Source organism: Maniola hyperantus, chromosome 9 (assembly GCF_902806685.2).
Source record: "Maniola hyperantus chromosome 9, iAphHyp1.2, whole genome shotgun sequence".
NCBI classification, from domain to species: Eukaryota; Metazoa; Arthropoda; class Insecta; order Lepidoptera; family Nymphalidae; genus Maniola; species Maniola hyperantus.
Window position 1 is genome coordinate 1,647,814 of NC_048544.1, and position 18,958 is coordinate 1,666,771.

At 36.7% G+C, this 18,958-nt stretch overlaps 2 protein-coding genes across 2 annotated transcripts in view; one reads left to right on the plus strand and one right to left on the minus strand.

Annotated features, from left to right (window-relative positions):
- ACC (acetyl-CoA carboxylase) overlaps positions 1-12,406 on the minus strand; it is an 84,685-nt gene extending 72,279 nt beyond the window's left edge. The window contains exons 1-3 of the mRNA XM_034972088.2: positions 12,155-12,406; positions 5,277-5,377; positions 4,819-4,994 (exon numbers count right to left, since the gene is read on the minus strand). Coding sequence (XP_034827979.1) covers positions 4,819-4,994; positions 5,277-5,377; positions 12,155-12,245 — 368 coding nt within the window. The 5' untranslated portion in view covers positions 12,246-12,406. The remainder of the gene's footprint in view (positions 1-4,818; positions 4,995-5,276; positions 5,378-12,154) is intronic.
- A 2,992-nt stretch (positions 12,407-15,398) lies between these two features.
- The window catches only part of swm (Zinc finger protein swm), a 39,297-nt gene continuing 35,737 nt past the window's right edge, over positions 15,399-18,958 (plus strand). The window contains exons 1-2 of the mRNA XM_069500861.1: positions 15,399-15,631; positions 18,577-18,695. Of these exons, the coding sequence (XP_069356962.1) occupies positions 15,573-15,631; positions 18,577-18,695 (178 nt within the window). The 5' untranslated portion in view covers positions 15,399-15,572. The remainder of the gene's footprint in view (positions 15,632-18,576; positions 18,696-18,958) is intronic.

Genomic DNA, 18,958 nt, shown 5'->3' on the forward strand with positions numbered 1-18,958 from the left:
TCTAGAATAGCTCGGTTGACACGAACTATCCGAGGTTAAAACGGGAAAGTTATATAAGTTCAATAAGTAAAACTTATTCATCATAATCATGATCAACCCATTGCCAGCTCACTACAAGCACGGGTCTCTACAAGGACTAGCTTGCATGTAATTAAGAAAACGTGGAGATATTGACGAGAAACCTTGTCACACTATTACAAACAGTGTCTATTAGATCAAGCTAAGTTACTTACTTGGCTATACATGGTACTATTGAATATTGATATACAGAAACAACTATGCTAGGTAAATATTAGATATTATTGTAAGTAGGTACCTACTGAGAATTCATACTACTCAAAAATGCGTATGTTTCCTTTTAACCGATTTTGACGAAACTTGAAACAGTGGCCCTACCGCAGTTGTTTGACAGCTACAATGTCACGATCGCAATCATCTCTGATTGGTTAATGCTCGCTCACTATTGGCCACAATGCATTGTTGCAACAAGAATCGCACAAATTCAGCCAATCAGAACAATTGAGATTGTAATAATGATTGATGCAGGTTTTAGAGAATCGCCCTACTGATATAGCTTGCATTCTACAAAGGCTACTTTTTATCCCAGAAAATAAAAACTCTCCAAGGAATTCAAAATATCTAAATCCACGTGGACTAAGTCACGGGCTTCATCTAATTACATAAATTATTAAGCAACCTCTTTTATAAACGTGTATTTTTAGGGTTCCGTACCTCAAAAGGAAAAACGGAACTCTTATAGGATCACTTTGTTGTCTGTCTGTCTGTCGGTCTGTCAAGAAACCTACAGGGTACTTCCCGTTGACCTAGGTTCAGCAGATATTCGGGAAAAATCTGAAAACCGTGAATTTGTGGTTACATTACACAAAAAAAATTAAATTGTGGTCATGAACTATTATAGTATTTTCAATTTTCGAAGTAAGACAAATACATCTAGTGGGGTATCATATGAAAGGTCTTCACCTGTGCATTCTATTTCTAAGACAGATTTTTATTTATTTTTATGCATCATAGTTATTTATTATTATTTATTTTATTTTACACTATTGCACACAACACAAAGTAAACATTGAAAAAACACAATACAGGATCTTAATCTGATAGCTGTAGCATGCAAAGGCGGCCTTATCGCTAAAGCGATCTCTTCCAGGTAACCTTTGACGAAAGGAATCACGAAAGCACGGGTTGGTGCGGCAGCCGAAAATGGCCCTAGGTATATTATAATATTATAAATTATACTACATACACAGTACATAGTTTTTGAATTATCGTGCAAAATGTCGAAAAAATACGACTGTAGTACGGAACCCTCGTTGCGCGAGCCTGACTCGTACTTGGCCGGTTTTTTTCTACTGCAACCGACTACTCTAAAGCAATCAAGTCTCGACCGACCTTCCGGCAGTCGTACCTACCAAGGTCTTTGACCAAAGGGTAATCTTGGCGACCTAGTCACCTTTTCGAGTAAATTACGATAATTGTATACCTACTTAAGTAACATAACACGTACCTACCTATAAGAAAGAAAGTAAAACAAAACTACATTGTGTCAGTTTTTTAAAAAGGTTTTTGCTCGCATTACAAAATGGCTGAATCGTTTTAGTTAAATGTCATAATAATAAATAGTAAAAGAGCTTGGCGCAACCAAACTTCACTCATTATGATCAACCCATCGAAGGCTCACTACAGAGCAGGGGTCTCCTCTCAGGGTGAGAAGGGTTTTGGCCATTGTCTACCACGCTGGCCATGTACGGATTGGTAGACTTCACACACCTTTGATAACATTATGGAGAACTCTCAGGCATGCAGGTTTCCTCACGATGTTTTGCTTCACCGTTAAAGCATGTGATATTTAATTATTAACTTCGAAAAGTTAGAGGCCCGGGATCGAACCTCCGACCTCCGATTAGAAGCGGACCTAATCACTAGGCTATCACAGCTTCTTCACTCAAGCAACTTCACTGTGCTCTTACAATTTTATGCAAAACATTCAAATTGTAAGAGCTATTACTCAGGAACCAACTGCATATACCTATGTATTATATACAAACAAGTATTAAAATATAGTGAGATTCACATACTGCACTAAGTTTTATCGAAATCGGTTGAGTAGAACCTGAAATACAACTTTATATGAAGTAGTAAAGTATAGTTCTATCTCAAATTACCTAGGCAAACTGTGAAAAAAAATATGGATACATGTATTAGTGAAGTACCTGCCTGCATATTTTTTTATCATCCAAACTATCCCAAATACATCAAAGTTTAAAATGCTTGCTTGCTCATAAATGCGTCAAAAGGCTTGACTCATAATACTTATTATTTTGCGGGTGAATCCGTGGGTAGTAACTAGTGACAAAATAAAACATTTTGACGGATATGGCTTTATTATGAAACAACTTAGTGAAGCGGTTACGCAAGCGAACCGGTAAAACAAGACGCATTTAATAGAAATCAAAAAATGCATCAGAAAAATAAGTAAAGGAAAAACGTCATTTACCTCGACTCGACCTATTAATTTAAAATTACTAGCATGCTGGCTATGATGACATTTATTAATTTTTTATCTCTGTGGCGCAGCGGTGCAAAATGCAAATACGTGAGAAAAACAAGAAGATCCACATTCAATTTCCGTTTGACACAATTTTAGAAAATTATGACTAAGATTACAGCTTTGAGGAGTCAAATTAAGTATACTTATTACGAATCATCGCATATTATGGGGTAAACCAAATAGACTTGATATATTTAATTATTTAGACACAACACAATTTTATATGTTTCGACTTTCAATAGAAAATTGTGAATGCTAACTTAAAAAAAATGGAAAAAATAGATATATAAATTCACTCACTTTATATGAAGTTTCTTACCCAGATGATAATTCATAGTTAAAATATTTATTTATAAGTGACAACTCAAATATATGTGTAGCACAGTAAAAAACTTTATAAAATCTACTAATGTTATAATATTTACTTGATAACATTATCAACAATCAATAACTACAAACCCAACCTTATGTTAGTATAATCTTATCACTGATTATATTATTATTATCAATATCCGTCATATTATTACGATATGCGTATTTTCGCGAGACGCAATCATAGAAATATTATTTTTGTTTGATAGATAATGAGTATCGATAAATCACGGGGCATCACTCGCACCTATACATCTGGCAACATTCCGAAAAAAGTGAGAACGCATTTGAAAAATTCGACAAAAATAAAAAATAAACACACAAATACCACCAAAATAATCGCAATTAAGTAAATCTACAGTTATGTAGTGTTATCTTTTTTTTTAATAACGATTGTTTTTTCGTAAACCGCGCAATGACGATGCGTAGAGGTACACGCACCTTGGATGTTCGTCGCGAACTGATTGCATAGAAGTTTTGACAGTTTTCCCGCCTTTTCCGTCTAAACTATAAACCGCATAAATATAGAGGTCATTAAATATGATGCGTTTTTGGTGTTGTTTATAGTTGTTCAAAGCATCACCTTATTTGTCCGACTAGTAAATGCTAAAGGATAATGGTAGGAAAACAAAATGTATTCTTAGCAAAATGTAGAGGCTGGTACCTACTAAGCCAGACAGATTACTTAGAGGAAAATACTAAGTAAGCATAAACCTAATGTACTTATTTGGATTTTGGAGAATAGATCTTTGCATCGCTTTAAATCATAGGTTCCGAAGTTAACTGTGGATTCAACTCCCTCCGGCGGTGTTCCCACTAGATTACAATTTACAACATGGCGTTAGTCAAGGGGCGGACCAACAAATCCCTAAAAGGCCGGCAACGCATCGGCGGTTCCTCTGGTGCTGCAAATGTTCATGGGCGGCGGTAATCACTTAACATCAGGTGACCCGCCTGCTCGTTTGCTCGCTATATATATTTAAAAAAAAAACTATAAAATTGGTAGTAGGTATAAGTCCTGCAAATTAAATGAACCGCGTCTCATTAACATCGAAATGACGTCATTTTGACGTATATTTAAGTAAAAATATACCATCAGCTCGAAACTTCAGTCTAGTGCTACCTTCACTAAAATGGCGGCCACGCGCATTAGCAATTTGCTTATAGGTGCCTACATATAACGCTGTACATCACTCACCTCGAAAAGAGCAGGACCTTCGTACATGGCTTTCCCTAATTTTTAACTTTAATAAATAACGAACCTGACATTGGCTAATCTGTGTAAAGCCAGAAGAAAAAAACCGGCCAAGTGCGAGTCTGCAGACTCGCGCACCGAGGATCTCTCGCACTCGTCGTATTTTTTTAACATTTAGCACGATAAATCAAAAACTATTATACATAAAAATATTAATAAAAATCTGTTTTCGAATCTTCAGGTAAAGCCCATTCATATGATACCCCACTTGGTATAGTAATCTTACTTTGAAAGTTGTAAATAAGTACTAATTATTTTTCTTGAACATATTTTAATTTTTTTTTGTGATGTTACCACAAATTGTCAATTTTCGGATTTTTTCCTTTACTTGTGCTAGGAGACCTACCTACCTGCCAAATATCATGATTGTAGGTCAACAGGAATTACCCTATAGATTTTCTTAACAGACAAGACAGACAGGTGGACAGACAGACACACAACAAAGTAATTCTACATTAAGGGTTCTTTCTTCCTTTTGAGGTACGGAACCCTAAAAAGGGTAAAATACCCTATTCAGCTCGCTCAGACCTGCGGTAAACCGTAAGCGCCTCTTGCAGTGTGGCCGCCTACCGGTGGTGGCGGGTTCCTTTTTCCTTTTGAAGTATGGAACCCAATCACTCACCTCAGCTTGCTCCGCTTCTCTGCCAAGGCCAGCTGCTGCGCCAACGTGAGCTTGGGCTTGAGGTTGGGCGGCGGCGCGTTGGGGAAGAAGTCGCCGCCCTCGTGCGCCGGTCCTTCTTCCTCGGGCGTCGTCGCCTCTGACGCCTCGTCGCCCAACACGAATTGAGGGTTTCCTTCCTGCGAACATAATCTTAAATATATACTTAAAAGGAAAATATGACTGACTGACTGATCTATCAACGCACACTACTACTGGACTGATCCCCTAGAAACCCCTATTTTAGCCCTTTAGGGTTTGAATTTTGAAAAATCCTTTCTTAGCTGATGCCTTTGTCATAATAGCTATCTACTTACATGCTAAATTTCAGCCCGATCCGTCCAGTAGTTTAAGCTGTGCGTTGATAGATCAGTCAGTCAGTCAGTCACCTTTTCCTTTTATATATTTAGAAGAGGACTAACGTTGGACGCATGTTGCACATCTTCGGAGTCAATTTTCTCGAAGTTATCACTGTCGCTGGAAGGGCACCGGACGGCCTCCTGCTCCGGCTCTGCCATTGTCGCTGAAAATAACAACAAATAAGATTTGACTAGTTGTGAAACACCGGATTAAATTGAATAGTGGAGTTAGTCCCTTGAAAGTTGATTGAAAGTTGAAACTTGAAACTTGAAGAAACCAACCGCATTCAAATCGGTCGACTAAATCACTCCTGCGCATATATGAATAGCAATTAATTGTTTCACTCCTTTATATTTATAAAATTATATCAGGCAACATTAATTATTATTTTTATTAGCTTTTAGCTATAATATTGATAATAAAATTTTATAGTATCATCTTTATAGCTAAAAGCTAAAATATACTTTCAGGGATAAAAAGTAGTTTACCTAGCTACCTAACTCCATTCCCAGAATGGATAAATCTGTAATCTGTATCTATCTCATCAATATCTGACTTTCTCGTAACTATTTAGAGTTTAGACAGTGTACTATAATTAATCTAAGACGACAATAAAATAAAGAATTTTAATATCGATCATAGGTTTGTAAGTACATAATAATACATCTATCGTTCGTTAAGGTCCTCATCCCAGTATCTCTACGGCAGAAAATTCCAATTATTACGCCCTACGCCTTGCCTTGGCATCTGCTTGAATTGAAGGAATTCTATAATGAAAGCCGCAATCGATACTCGATCGCATTCCGTGCCTGAGTAGAAATTGCTATTACTTTATTATAGGTATGTTTTGAAATTTGAATGCAGCTGCTGTCTGTCTCTGTTTCAGGGTTCAGTCCCCAAAGGAATAAATACGAAAACCGGAATTTGTGGTAAAATTAAAATGTGTTCATGAACCAATTTAGTATTTTTAACTTTTAAAGTAAGATATAATAAATATCAAGTGGGGTATCATATCAAAGGGCTGTACCTACATTCTAAAACAGATTTTTATTTATTTTTATGCATAATAGTTTTTGATTTATAGTGCAAAATGGCAAAAAAATACGACTGTAGTACGGAACCCTCGGTGCGCGAGTCTGACTAGCACTTGGCCGGTATTTTATAATCATAATATTGTGTACGGAAACCTGCATGCCTGAGAGACGAGAGTTCTCCATAAAGTTCTCAAAGGTGTGTGAAGTCTACCAATCCGCACATGGCCAAAACACCTCTCACTCTTAGAGGAGACCCGTGCTCTGTAGTGAGCCGGCGATGGGTTGATCATGATGATGATGAATGTGTACGGATAGGCATTAAAAATTAGTGAATGGTGAAACCTTGCAAAACATGTGTGTGATGTAAGTACCTACTGAGATAAGATAACACAATGTAATTACATTGGTCCTTCATAGATCGCGACCCCACGTGGTAGACGGCAGTAGATAACTTGATAAATTATAGTATTATACAAACTAAAGGTTAAAACTTAAAATCTATAGATACTAATATTATAAACGCGAAAGTACTAAGAGACTAGCCGAAGGATACAACCTCAGCTGGCCTATCTGGAAGTCGCTCAACCGCCTAGAGCAGGGGTGGGAAAGTCTTGGGCAAACTTAGCGAGATGGGGCTTCGTCTCTGGACATAGGGTTGCCAGGCGTCCGGATAAAGCCGGACATAGGTAGGCTTTTTAATTGCGTGTCCGGCCAAAATAAACGTTGTCCGACTTGCCCGGCTTTTGTTAGGCTTTTTACATTTCGCAAACGAGCGTGGCTGAGCGCAGGCGAGTCGACTGTTGGTCGCTCCCGCAGGCGGCAGTGCCGCCTGACAACAAGATTTATGACAATAATGAAAAAACTTGATTTTACATACAATGTTTTTGTCGTACCTATTAATACTAAGACACAAAATCCTCTATAATGTAGGGTGTCCGGCCTTTCTATTCAGATATCCGGCCAAACTGGCTGGTCTGTCCGACTATAAGGTTTGGCGACCTGGCAACCCTATCTGGACATGATACGGACTGGGTGCCCTGCGTGTCCGACAACCACAACCTGCACGAACGAGGAGCTACACGAGGCTACCGACAGAGCTATCGCGGTTGCGGTTTTTGGGCTGCCCGTATTTGAGGGGACCGTCGATTCGAGAGTCTCGAGAAGAAGAAGAATACGAAAGTGTATCTGTCTGTCTGCTTGTCTGCTAGCCTTTCACGGCCCATCCGTTCAACCGATTTTGCCGCAATTTAGTACAGGGATAGGCTTGCATTCCGGGGAAGGACATAGGCTACTTTTTATCCCGAAAAATCAAAGTGTTCCACAGGATTTTTAAAATCTAGTACAAACTAGAGTTAAAATAAATAAGTACAGACAAGAAACGACTAGGTATCATAAATGAAACACCATCCATGTACTAATTAGCAGGGCCGAACCTGCGAACTGATTCGCTAGCTAATTAGGTCGATTTCGTAAAACCTGCATCAATCAATATTACAATCTCAATTGTTGTGATTGGCTGAATTAGTGCGTTTCTTGTTGCAACAATCCATTGTAGCCAATAGTGAGCAGGCGACAACCTATCAGAGATGATTGCGATCGTGACATTGTAGCTGTCATTCTACCGCAATCGAGCAGCTGATTGGTTGACGCTCCTGTTAGGGTTCCGTTTTTCCTTTTGAGGTACGGATCCCTAAAACAAGTGCGAGTCAGGCTCGCGCAACGAGCGTTTCGTACTAAAGTCGTATTTATTTCGACATTTTGCACGATAATTCAAAAACACGATACATAAAAATAAATAAAAATCTGTTTCAGAATGCACAGGTGAAGACCTATCATAATTTATGATACCCCACTTGATATACTTAGTTATCTTACTTCGAAAATTGAAAATACTATTATTAGTTCATGACCACAATTTAATTTTTTTTGGTGTGATGTAATCACAAATTCATGGTTTTCAGATTTTTCCCCGAATGTCTGCTATAAGACCTACCTACCTGCCAAATTTCATGATTCTAGGTCAACGGGAAGTACCATGTAGGTTTCTTGATAGACCGACAGACAGACAGACAGACAGACGGACAGACAGACAACAAAGTGATCCTATAAGGGTTCCGTTTTTCCTTTTGAGGTACGGAACCCTAAAAAGATGCACGGAACACTCACGAATATACCTATTGTGTGTTAAAAGGTCTGTCCATCTTTATCCTCTCTTTAGCTAATTTTGCTAGCTCTACTACTTACCTGGCCTTTTGGAACACGTAGCGATCACTTGCCTGATAAGTGATAAGTCAAGGGTCAGGTTCAAATCTACGTTCATTATAAGAACAAGTGCACCAAATAAAAAAACCGGCCAAGTGCGAATCAGACTCGCGCACTGAGGGTTCCGTACTACCGTCGTATTTTTTCGACATTTTGCACGATAATTCAAAAACAGCTATGATGCATAAAAATAAATAAAAATAAAAATAAATAAAATTGTTTTAGAATGTACAGGTAAAGACCTTTCATATGATACCCCACTTGATATAGTCACTCACTTCGAAAGTTGAAATACTAATTATTAGTTCATGAACACAATTTAATTTTTTTTGTGTGATCTAACCCTAAATTCACGGTTTTCAGATTTTTCCCCAAATGTCAGCTATAAGATCTACCTACCTGCCAAATTTCATGATTCTAGGTCAACGGGAAGTACCCTGTAGGTTTCTTGACAGACAGACAAACAGACAGACAGACAGACAGACAGACAGACAACAAAGTGATCCTATAAGGGTTCCGTTTTTCTTTTTGAGGTACGGAACCCTAAAAACCGGCCAAGTGCGAATCAGACTCGCGCACTGAGGGTTCCGTAGTACAATCGTATTTTATCGACATTTTGCACGATGAATCAAAAACTACTTACTAGATTTCGTTCAAACCAATTTTCGGTGGAAGTCGGCATGGTAATGTACGTCAATCGTCATCATATATTTTTTTTAGTTTTATCATTCTCTTATTTTAGAAGTTATAGGGAGAGGGGGGGGGAGGGGGGGCACATTTTGCCCCTTTGGAAGTGTCTCTCGCGCAAACTATTTAGTTTAGAAAAAAATTATATTAGAAACTTCAATATCATTTTTGAAGACCTATCCATAGACATTAGAAAACTAGGTCCATCTGCCCATAAGCTAGGTAGTACACAGTCATTGTTTGTTTTAGTAGTGTTGGAGAAAGATGGTAGCATCGATAATATTGCGAATAAATTATTCTTATCAGCTGTTATCCCAGTATCGAGTTCAAATGTCAAGTTCGAAGATCTGAAGGTGAAATAGGACACGCACAATGTCTTAAAGGAAGTGAAATAGAGGGCATTCTATGTAGGTACATACTTACATTATTTTGCAAAGAATAATTATTTTTTTGATTCAAATATCATACGATCAAATAAATACATTCAAATACAGGTTAGCCCTTGACTGCAATCTCACCTGATTCGATATTGAAAATTACTTAGTGTGAATATAGAAAAAAAATAGCTACCTAATTAAGATTTAGCAAAAAGAATTTTGAATAAGTCGCTGAACCACGGAAGAAATTGTTCATCAATTTGGATTTGACTGTAAAATTAAACGCATCATTGAAGAAGATGATCTGTCAATCCTACTGATATTATAAATGTGAAAGTGTGGATGTTTGGATGTGTGGATGTTTGAATGTTTGGATGTTTGGATGTTTGTTACTCAATCACGCAAAAACGGCTGAACGGATTTGCATGAAATTTGGAATGGAGATAGATTATACCCTTAGGATTAACACATAGGATGATATATATAATATTATATTTAATTAAATATAAAATATTATATTTAATTATTTTTTCCAATATTCCCCTTTCCTCCAACTAAGCGTAAAGCTTGTGCTAGGAGTAGATACGACCATATAGTGCAAGAGTGAGGTTTAAACGTCCGACCTTTCGGAATTCAGTCCTCTCCTTAACCGTTGAGCTATTGATGCTATAAATGATGATAAAACTTTTATTACAAGTTTATTTGCGTAGGTACACTCAAGGCTACGCACCTATGGGTTAAGATTAAGTAAATTACAAGGATTAAGCACCTATCTTGAAAAATCTAATTTACTTAATGAAACACGTAATATCATACATCCAACTGACAATGACATTGATTTCTATATACATTCAAGGTTCGTAAAACTTAGTAAATGTTTATATGATAAAATTAGGTATTATATTCGACGCAATATTTTGATTGAGTAACCGTGTATCTATCAGTCGGACTTTACACCAACAAAGCTAGTATAAATACTACTTAACTGTTAGATTTTTTTTAAATTTATAATATACAAGTGCTTGGCTACAATCATACCTGGTGGCAAAGTGATGATGCAGCCTAAGATGGAGCGCGCTTGCCTAGAAGATGCCTATTCACTCTCGACTTGAAGGTACCCATATTATAATTGGAGGGGAAAACTAATGCTGGAAGGGTGTTCCAAATCTTAGCGGTTCGGATTAGAAATGAGGAGGCAAATCGCTTTATACGTATCCATTGAATTTCGACTACATACGGGTGCAGACCTTGGCGATGCCTTTCGGTGTGATAATAGAAGGAGGGACCAGGTTGCGGTAGGAATACTATAGCGAACACCCGCAGATTCATTTCCATGGGAATTTCGAAAATCTGGTCTTATAGTCATTGTCTACATCATAAAGAAAACTTCTACACAAAATTTCAGATATCTAGATCCAAGAGTTTGTATAGAATGAACCATAAGAAGGTCTATGATACAACCGCTGTACAGGTATTAGTAAGGATGTAGTATTTATTTTATAGTTACCTAGGAATATGAAGACACTAAATGTCTTGCAGGAGATGAGTACAAAACATATTTACATATCTCAAGATCTCTACGCGCTGTACAAATTTCTAAAGATCTAAAAATATTTGCATCAAGCACTCGGGGACCTTTGTTAGTCAGGAATCCAGACCAATCTTAGGATGATAATGAAAGGTCATTATGATCATCATTAGAATTGAAATGTTTGCGTAAAGTTGAAACAGATATCTGGTATTTTTTGTTTTAAAAAAAGGCGGAAAGAAACAATGCGACTCGCATTGAGGACCTCCTCCTTTATTGAACTTGGTTAAAAATCAATCAATAATTAAGTTAGAGCCTCCATAGCTCATTGGTTAAAGGAGCGGGCTGAAATTTGAAAGGTCAGCGGTTTCGACCTTTCAGATTCACACCCGTTGCGCTATATTGTCGTACCTACTCCTAGCAAAAGCACTGCGCTTAGTTGGGGGAAATGGGAGTATAGTGATGATAGACATGGCTTATATTTTGTAAAAAAAATCTGCTTATCCTCGCAGATAGAAGTACCAGGTAAACCGTCAGCCGTTGACTTATCAGTTATCGATCTTCGACATGGTAACATGAGCAGCCATTCTGGTTATAATTTTAGTCCAGATTTGACAGGTATTTCAACATATTGATTAATAATGTAGTAGGTAAGTACTTATAACATTACGACAATATTGTAAGTAGTTTAAAATTAATGTATTCGTTATTGAATGCTAATGTTCAGTACCTACTGTTGTCGTCAAAAAGTTCAATAAAGTCAGAGACTAAATCGTTTAAATAAGTAGGTACCTACCTAAAACAAAATAACTTCCTTAATAAAATATTTTGGTGGTAATTATAGAGTTATATAATTTATCCGTAATTAGTAAGTATTTAAATAATTGCAACTCACGATGAGTTAAAAATTTAAATTGTTTCGTATTTTTTTTAGTTATTTACAACAGATAACATAAATAAGTATTATTAGTAAGTAAGTGCCAATAATTATATGTCTAATCATTAATTAATTAATTAATTATTACAAGTAAATAAAAACCTTTAAAACTTACGTTGCCAAAGTTCTTGAATAACTTTAAATTTTATTAACCTAAGAATGTAGCAGATAAAAAGAACTCCCACAAAAAATGCAATGATTAACATTAATAATAATAAAAAACTAAACGCATCACATCACTCACAGCCATTAGTATAAAAAAAATAAAAATCCAAAATGAAACGTCTTCCCGCCAACTATTTAAGTGGCGAATGTCAATTATGATCGACCGATACGCAGCAAAATCCCTATAACCATCAATAAAATACGATGCTGTAATCACTACACTACACCAATATAACCCGATAAATTATAAAAGTTAATAATATTAAAGGTATTTGATATAAAATTTTCGTCAATTTTATTTTGTACAGTATTTTAAATTTACTTTGAACATGCGGCACTACACGCTACATTCACGCGGCACATGCGGGTTATAGAGTAAGTAGGTAGGTACGAGTACATTTTACACAGCAGCGCTCCCAAAATGTGGCGTGATGACAACAAGCGAAATTGGCCTTGTATTTAAATTCGGGTGTCTCATACAATTGCGGTTGGATACTTTCAGCAGTTTCAGCGCTTTACGCTACACTTGTTAGTTATTTATCGTACGATCCCATTGAACTCTTTTACTATGTAGGTACCTATCATACCTACCTACCTATTTTATTAGCTACAAAATAGCAATGCCAATCCTGAACCTTAAACCTTGTTTTTTTAATTTTAATTTTTCGGCTTTAACTTTTAAAATACCATGTGCGTTGTTTATAACTAATCTACTTTTAACATTAATTTCCCATAGTTACATTTATTTTCAAGTGAAAAAAAAATTAAATAACTAATTTATTATCTATAATTACGATTTGAAATTTATCGACAATCAGGTTAAAATATGACGTTGCACATCCCTTTTTGAAAAAATAGGTACATAAACGAATGCTCCGCGACAGGTCGAGATGGCAATCGGGGAGGGAACGCACCGCACACCGAGCGCGGGTGACGTGCGGCTGTGCGGGGTGTTCCCCCACCTCATACCCCGATTGCCATCTCAACCTGTCGCGTACTATAACTACCTAATAATCTTGTTAGTTATTTCTTAAAACGACATACATAAATTTGAAATTACTTATTCAAAATATTATCTTATTTTTCGAATTTTCTCTTTGCTTAAGTAGGGTAAACTCTCACTCAGGAATAAAGGTGTAAATATAATACAATATATTATGCTCATACGCACGGATTTGTTTCGAGTTTTATCGTAGACCGTAGTTTCCTAAAACATTGAGCATTGCTCAAAAACTCAACCGGGACAAATATCTACCAGTGGTCGAAGGTTAGATTGAAGTTTTTCTGGTGGAAATACCCATCGTTGTGTTCACTGTTCACAGTGTGATCCACCAGCGCCAGCGCCGGTTCTAACTATTGTCGAAGTAGGTACGTTTTGCCCGGCCAGATAGGAATATCAGGGATTTTATTTTCACGAACCCTGCCTAGGCTCTATCTAAGGGTGCCTTTCCACTGACGCGGAACTGGGTGGAGTGGTGAGAAGAAGAGTAGTGAAAAGTGGCAAGTGTTTCCATTGAAACGGAACGGGGCGAAGTGGAGCTGACTGCTGAGCTGAGCAGACTAGGCAGTTCCGATCAGTCAGAGAGTCCTGTCCTGACAAGCCTACCCTAAGCGCTGCGCCGCACCCTCCCGCTGCCCTCCGCATCGTGCCCTCCGCTCGTCACCACAGCCTTCTCGACTTTCGTCCGACGTTCTGTCCGGATCCGGAGCCGCGTGTTCATATATTTTATTTGAAAGTCCGCTCAGGCTCCACTTACACAGTTTCTACGGACGTGGAGTGAAGATTTCGAGTACTGTGATTGACCAATTCACGCTCCGCCAGCTCCGCGTCCGTGGAAACGCACCCCTAAAATTGACACTTGGGTTGGTCGACTTTGCACATGAAAACTATTTACCTTACCTTTGCTTTGTAATAAATGATAACAGATTGAGATTTGAGGTAAAAGTAAAAAGAAACGCATGATCGCGTTACCTCCCTGGCGCAGTGGTGAGCAGTGAGCACTATGCTCTTTTATGTGGGACGCCCCGGATTTGATTCCTTGTAGGGGTGATTTGGAACTTTGTTCTAACTACAAGCCCCCTGTCAAAAGTAAAAAAAGTTGTCTGAGTCAGTGCCCCCTGGCGGATTCTCATAATAAATTCCATTCGCTATTAAAATTAATTTAAAATTAATGTTTGTCTTTCTCTCTATCTGATGTGAGAACGTTAGTTCAATTAATCATGTTGAAATTCTGTACCTACGTGCTTTGTACATTTGTTGTTGAGAGTTAGGACCCGCGAGTAGGTAGGTACCTAACATCATCATTCAATAGGTGGCACATGTGTGGCACCGGGCACGCGAATAGCATGGCAAGGCATGACGGGCAATAACCAGTTAGTTTATTTTTATTTTTTGATTTAATTATTAATACAGTCTACCATTTCGTACATGTTTCGTACGTTTTTGATTTTTGATTTAAAATGTAGGCCATACTGGGTCTGTGGCTCAAACCCAAGACTTAGGTACTCTAAAAATGACCGATGACGTATTTTTTATTGTTGCCATATTACAATATCATATTTGATTTTAGAACTGGCAACTTCTATCCTAACGCTAACGCAAAGAAGTTGGAAGTACTACTAGTGTATTCCTATGTCGATGCGCTAACGTCAACGGTAGTGATGGGTCATTGACAGTTTTTACTTTAGATCGTTAATTTTCATGCATTAACTCGTTGATCAACTAGTTGAATTCCTTCATCAACAGCTAGTTAACATGATAACTAGTGTCAACTAGAATTAAATTGTCTGTGAATAGTAAGAAACTTAACACCGCAAATCGTGACGGATCGTGAAGAGTTGATTTAATATTATGCTGTGTAATTATTTTATTTTAGTGAAACACTTAAAACTTTGTGCAATCTAGTCATTGACTTATTGTTCACTAATCATTATTTTAACAATTTTACATTTAAGTATTTTTCAACAGAACAGAATAGTTAAGTTTCGGCATTCGATCGTTGTAATCAACGATGTGACTCCGTCTATGAAAAAAATAAACAAAATTCCACAAATGATAGACGGTTACACGTTGACACAAGTTACTTTAAATAACGTGACGTTATTTAAAGTATTGTGATGTGCGTTATTAACATCCAATGCCGTGTCCAATGCCCATCACTATCGCTACAAGCAAGACTTTTGACAAGCAATTACTGTGAACTGTCGGACGTGCACGAGAAAAAAATAAAAGTTTTAAAAAGTGATTCGCAAGCAAAGTGATATTTGTGTGATTTAATATATTTTTATGACGATTAGTTTGTTTCAAGTTCGTGTTAAGTGTTCTGTACATAGATTTTATTGTAAACTGTGTAATTGGTTCACACAAAATGATAATTGAAAACCCAGACGCTTTTAAATCTTGGTTGACGTCCATATTGGAACCTCTGTAAGTTTTCAGCCATATTTATTTTATAATCACATTTTCATGCGATTTCGAAAAGAAAGTATGTAATTACTTTCAACTTGGTTAGGAGTAAATTTAGAATTTAATTTTTTATGTAATTCATAATAGGTTAAGCAAAAAAATATGTCCAGGTGTCAAGTTTCAATTTCGTAATAAGTACCTACCACTTGTTTTCTTCCGAATAGATCCAACACTGAACTTTGTTTTGATTAAATTAAAAAGCTATCAAATTTAACAGTTGTCCAATTTAAAATGCCTTTTGTTAGACAGTAAATTAACCATGTAATTAGGTTTTCCCAATCATAACCTTATCATTTGGTACTTGGTTAACTTTTGACTTCAGTCAACTTGTATGAAAATTAAAATTAATTATTATTAAAATAAGTAAAATGATGTTGTTAACAAACTCTTAGCCTCCAAAGATACTTAACCAAAAACCTTTTAGTAATGGCCTGGTAATTTTTTTACACAACTTCTTAAAATAGGATTTAACATGGATAGTATGGATTGATGATGTATCAATGTGATTAATGCAATTTTGTACCTAAGTAAGTAATTGGATGAATTTTTGATGCAAGTTAAATCTTGAATTATAGAGACTTCTTCCTCACCTTATCCCACGCTACGTGGGGTCGGTACAACATGTCTTCTTCTTCCACTCACTTCTGGCATTCGTCAACATACTATCCACTAAATCTTGAATTATAGAGACCTAATTCAAAATTTAAGGATTTCCATGAGTGATAAAATGACTTTGAATGACCATTTCCATTGACTCATAATAAAATAGAGACCCATTGTACAACCATTGACACAATTTGTGTCAAACAAGAGACATATCAAGTCAATGGACATGGTCATTCAAAGTCATTTTATCATTCAAACCTGAAATCCTTAAATTTTGAATTCATCATCATCATCACGATCAACCCATCGCCGGCTCACTACAGAGCACGGGTCTCCTCTCAGAGTGAGAAGGGTTTTGGCCATAGTCTACCACGCTGGCCATGTGCAGATCGGCAGACTACACACACCTTTTCGAGACCACTATGAAGACCTCTCAGATGTGCAGGTTTCCTCACAATGTTTTCCTTCACCGTTAAAGCAAGAAATATTTTATTGTTCAAAAAGTGAGAAGTGTGTGCATTAGAATGAACCCTAAATGCTGAACAGCTCTTTTGAAAAATTGTGTTCCAAAAAGCTGACAGTTTTTTTTTCTTACACTGGCCATCAAGTTTTGTGCAAAGGCTACAAACTTGCATCAAAAGTTCTTGCTTGGAATGGCTTATCTACATAATTGGTTAATGAATAAATTTTTAAAAAGTTCTCGCCATATTTGCTTGATGTGTATTCAACTGTCACGTTAAAAGTATGGATTAGCTTTCAGATTAATTGCGCCCGTTTGGTGCAGCCGCACGCCATAACACAAAATTGAATTGAATATATAATGCACTTTTTGATTTCTTAATTTTGAGCTGATGGTATATTTTTACTTAAGTATATGTTAAATGACGTCATTTCGATGTTAATGAGATATGGTTTCAGTGCAACAGCAATTTGCGTGACGTATACCTCTTAGATTAAAGGACCAAAATTGTACTTTTGACATGACAGTTCACATAGAGCAAGTATAGTGAGACCTTTCTCAAATTTATGCACTACATTCGATTTTTGTCGTAGTCCCTGCAGTGGATTTATATTTGAAAAATGACCAACTGAGTGTATAATCTATATTTATTCAAAGTATGAGGTAACAGTGGAGGTTCCTCTCAAAATAGATGTTGTGATTCTGTACTGTAATAACCAAGCTGTGAGTCAGTGGCTATTTTTAGTGTTAACTATTTAAACTCATCTGCTGCAACAATTGTTAATCTCTATAATAAATATAATCATTAAGGTGATTTGATACAACCAGCTGCGAAAATTCAAATTTTAGTTAGTTTTTCGAAAATAGTAGACTAATCATACATCGAAGGCTTATGGTAATAAGTTTTGCGGGTATAACATTTATGCATCTACATGTTTTTCTGTAAAAACTTTGGTCAAAAATACTCATTTACTTCATATTTGTGCAAATCTGGGAAAATTCAGAAAATTATCTGTCAGGAATAAATATGAAGTATTTCTGACCAAAGTTTTTATGAAAAAACACATAGATGCATAAATGTATGCCTGCGAAACTCATTACCTCTCTCTCATTAACTCAAGCCTTCGATGTACAATTATTAGTCTACTATTTTTGAAAAACCAACTAAAATTTGAATTTTCACAGCTGGTTGTATCAAATCACCTTAAGGTAAAGTTAAAGCTAGTTGGAAAATAAAAACATTGAAATAAATTTGAACGTAAATCAACACCCAATCATCAGGAATACTTTAGTTTTCCTCACAGCCGCACTCAGAGTCGCTTAATCGTTACTTAAGGCATTATTATCTATACCAATTAATGCCTCAAGTAACGATTAAGCGAATCTTGAGTTTCTTAAGTTCTGTTAGTTTGCTTAAAGGTTTTCTTGACAGACACGACAGACAGACAGCAAAGTGATCCTATAAGGGTTTCTTTTTTTCCTTTTGAGGTACAGAACCCTGAAAAATATCAAAACCACTTAGATATGATGTTCATTATGACTTTTACACTCCTTATCACAGTTGCTAAATAAATATTGTTATCTAATATTGTGTATGACATGTGGTAAATTATTTGGTCATAACTTAGTTTCATAGCTTTAAAATTATTCAGAAATATGGGCTATTAAATGAGACTATCTTGCTCATAATTCGCACATACAACACATGACACGTAGGACCCACACTAAGATTGGCTGAGATATTTTATAAGATTAATAATAAGATTTCTATGCAGACACATACCTACATCGGCGTAACTAAAGATGTAGTAGTGTAACAGTGAATTTCGATTTGTTTCAGATGTGATGCAGACCCAGCTGCTCTCGCCAAGTATGTGTACGCGCTGGTGAAGAAAGACAAGCCTCTAGACGAGCTGCGGGACGGCATGCTGGACCAGCTTGATGTATTTCTGCAGCACGGTAAGCTGTTCGCAGAGCCGAGACGCGGCGTCCTTCTTGATAACAACTCTCAAGCTTTATTTCGTCATCATTTTGAGCAATCCATCACTGGCTCACTCAGAGCGAGAAAGGTTTTGACCATAGTCTACTATGCCCCGCTTACGACGCGGCATTGACTCCGAATGACCTACTAACGTAACGTTCCTTGACCTCTGGCGTCAGTCAGATGTTTTATTTGCTATAGTCGTAAACTTTTACAAAATAATAGGATTTTTTACTTAATT